At 33.2% G+C, this 2,416-nt stretch overlaps 1 protein-coding gene across 1 annotated transcript; it reads left to right on the forward strand.

The window, feature by feature from the left end:
* The first annotated feature begins 1,299 nt into the window (after window positions 1-1,299).
* On the forward strand, window positions 1,300-2,175 carry LOC125856676 (E3 ubiquitin-protein ligase RHA2A-like). Its single transcript, XM_049536272.1, has one exon. It carries the CDS (start codon window positions 1,309-1,311, stop codon window positions 1,807-1,809), a length of 501 nt encoding a protein of 166 aa, XP_049392229.1. The 5' UTR covers window positions 1,300-1,308; the 3' UTR covers window positions 1,810-2,175.
* The last annotated feature ends 241 nt before the right edge of the window (window positions 2,176-2,416 follow it).

Consider the following 2,416-nt stretch of genomic DNA (forward strand, 5'->3'; position numbering starts at 1 on the left):
TGCGTTACGCTCCCACTAGCTATGTTTTTTTTTTCCTTTCCGTCTGATAGGAGACTTTACTAATCTAGATTCATATCTCGTAAGATATTATTTTTAAAAATATTTTTATCAAGATTTTTTTTATGTACAAGACTAGAATTCAAGACTTTTGATTAACGTAGAAGCAACTTCATAAACTACACCACAATCTTTTGTTAATTTTATCCTAGCAAGCTATTGCTTCCTTCGGGTGCAAGACTAAATATACCTTTGGATTTTTTACTCAATATATATCATGCTATTAAAGTTTAGAAAATGTATTTCGAAAGCAAAAAGCATAATATTATTATTATTTACCCTTAAATTATATAGTTAGATTTATAAATATGACTCAAAAATTTGTGGATTGAAATAATCAAAACACTTGATTTTGTTAGTGTAACTTCATCTATTAATGTGACTTAAATATCCAGTATTAATAGTTGACAACGTCATTTGATTTTTCTTGAATGTTTGTTCAAAATAGTGAATCACATATCTTAAGAGCTTGATAACACAAAGTAATAGAGTATTGTTGGTAAATGAATAGAAATTCGATGAAGGAATAAGACACTATTTATTTCTAAACCTTAGTAAAAACTCTTCGCAAAATTTATTCTATGAAGACTCTCATTTATTCATATTTGCGTCTATTACATAACAACTTTAAAAAAAAATTGTGAATTTTTCAATAACAATTATCTTACCCTTATTCTATATGATTGTATCTTGATATTTGATCTATTGGTTTCCGAATATCCATCCATTTAGTTACAAATTACCATCCTAAGATACTTATATCTCTTAATATAATTCCATGAATTGGTTCTCCAAAACCCTATTCCTCTAGATTCATCCCTGATATTTTTAAACTTAATTTATATATATAAGTTTTTTAACTAAAAAAATATAAAAAGTATTCAAGTGATGTAAAGTTGAATTTTTTTTTTATTTTTCACTCGATGTTTGGAGTTTGGAATTCATATTGGAGTTTCGATTAAATTCACATCGTGCACTGCAAGGTCATTCGAGGGTGACGCTCCCAACATGATTTTTTCCATACCCAAAGCTCAAATCTGAAACCGCCGATTAAGGATGGTGGCGGTGAGGTAAAGTTGAAAATTGCAAAAATACGCGATGACACTGAAAACTAATTGTGTGTCCATCTCTTTTCCTTCCCACGTATTCCCCACCCCCTACACCCCGTACCCCACCCCCACCCCCTATATATACACTCTTTCTTCTTTCAAGCGTCAAAAACCCATTAAACATAAAATCATTGGGGAAAAAATGGGATTACAAAATCAATTAACTGATGTTTCTACTGAATCCATTCCTATATTGCTCGTAACTCTTCTCGCTAATTGCATCGCTAATCTCCGTTCAATCATCTTCGCTTTTCTCCAGTTCGTCGGTGTTCCAATGAATCCGATTCAAATCGAAGAAAATACGCTTTACGATGCCGTTGGTTCAGGTTTAGCGGGAGTTGTTATGCTCGCTGAACAGCTCAATTTGAATCGGATGTTCTCTTATACATTTGATGATCAAGGAGACGAAGCTTCTGGTTCGAGCTGCGTTGTTTGCTTGAACCGGTTGGGTGATGGTGAAAATGTGAGGAAATTGGATTGTAAGCATGTTTTTCATAAGGTGTGTTTTGATGGATGGTTAGATACGTTTAATTTTAATTGTCCGATTTGCCGGTCGTCGTTATTGATGGTTTCCGATGAGCGCGTGGAGATCACGCGACGGCGCGTTGTATGGGATGTGATCGATTGGTTCTCGTTAAGGTGAAATTTACCTGGCTAACAATAATGATGATGCAGTCAGAACTTCGATAAACGAGAGGTGTAAGTATCGCGAGGTGTGAAGAGATCTCGTACTAAACGGAACGACTTATACCATCAGTGTTTTGGTGATGATGAGTGATGAATTTCACGAGTTTTTTTTTTTTTTTTTTTTAAATAGTTTTGGAGGAACTATTTCCGTTTTTTGAAGAGCTTGATGTGAAGTTCTTTTTACTCGTGTAAAAAAAGAAATTAGTTTTTGGCGGAGTTAATATTTATTTTGCAATAAGTTCAATTTTAACGAATTCGAGACGTGGAAACAAATTCATGCTTAAATGTATTTCTAAGTCTGCGTACCATAGGTCTAAGTAAAATCCTTATGGTTTGATGATTTATGAGATTTTAGTGCATTGAGGTATTCCTTTAATGTGGCATTTTAGTAATTAAAGTTTTTAAATTACGAATTCGTAATTATAAGGTTCTTTTAATTATTATTATTAGAAAAAAATATCTTAAAAACTAAGATGAGGGTCATCTTCAACATTCAATTGGTTCAATTGGTTCATGTGGATCCGGCCTCCCTGTCATGGCCCTGCTCCACTCCTATTGGAATT

Source organism: Solanum stenotomum, chromosome 2, assembly GCF_019186545.1.
Source record: "Solanum stenotomum isolate F172 chromosome 2, ASM1918654v1, whole genome shotgun sequence".
NCBI classification, from domain to species: domain Eukaryota; kingdom Viridiplantae; phylum Streptophyta; class Magnoliopsida; order Solanales; family Solanaceae; genus Solanum; species Solanum stenotomum.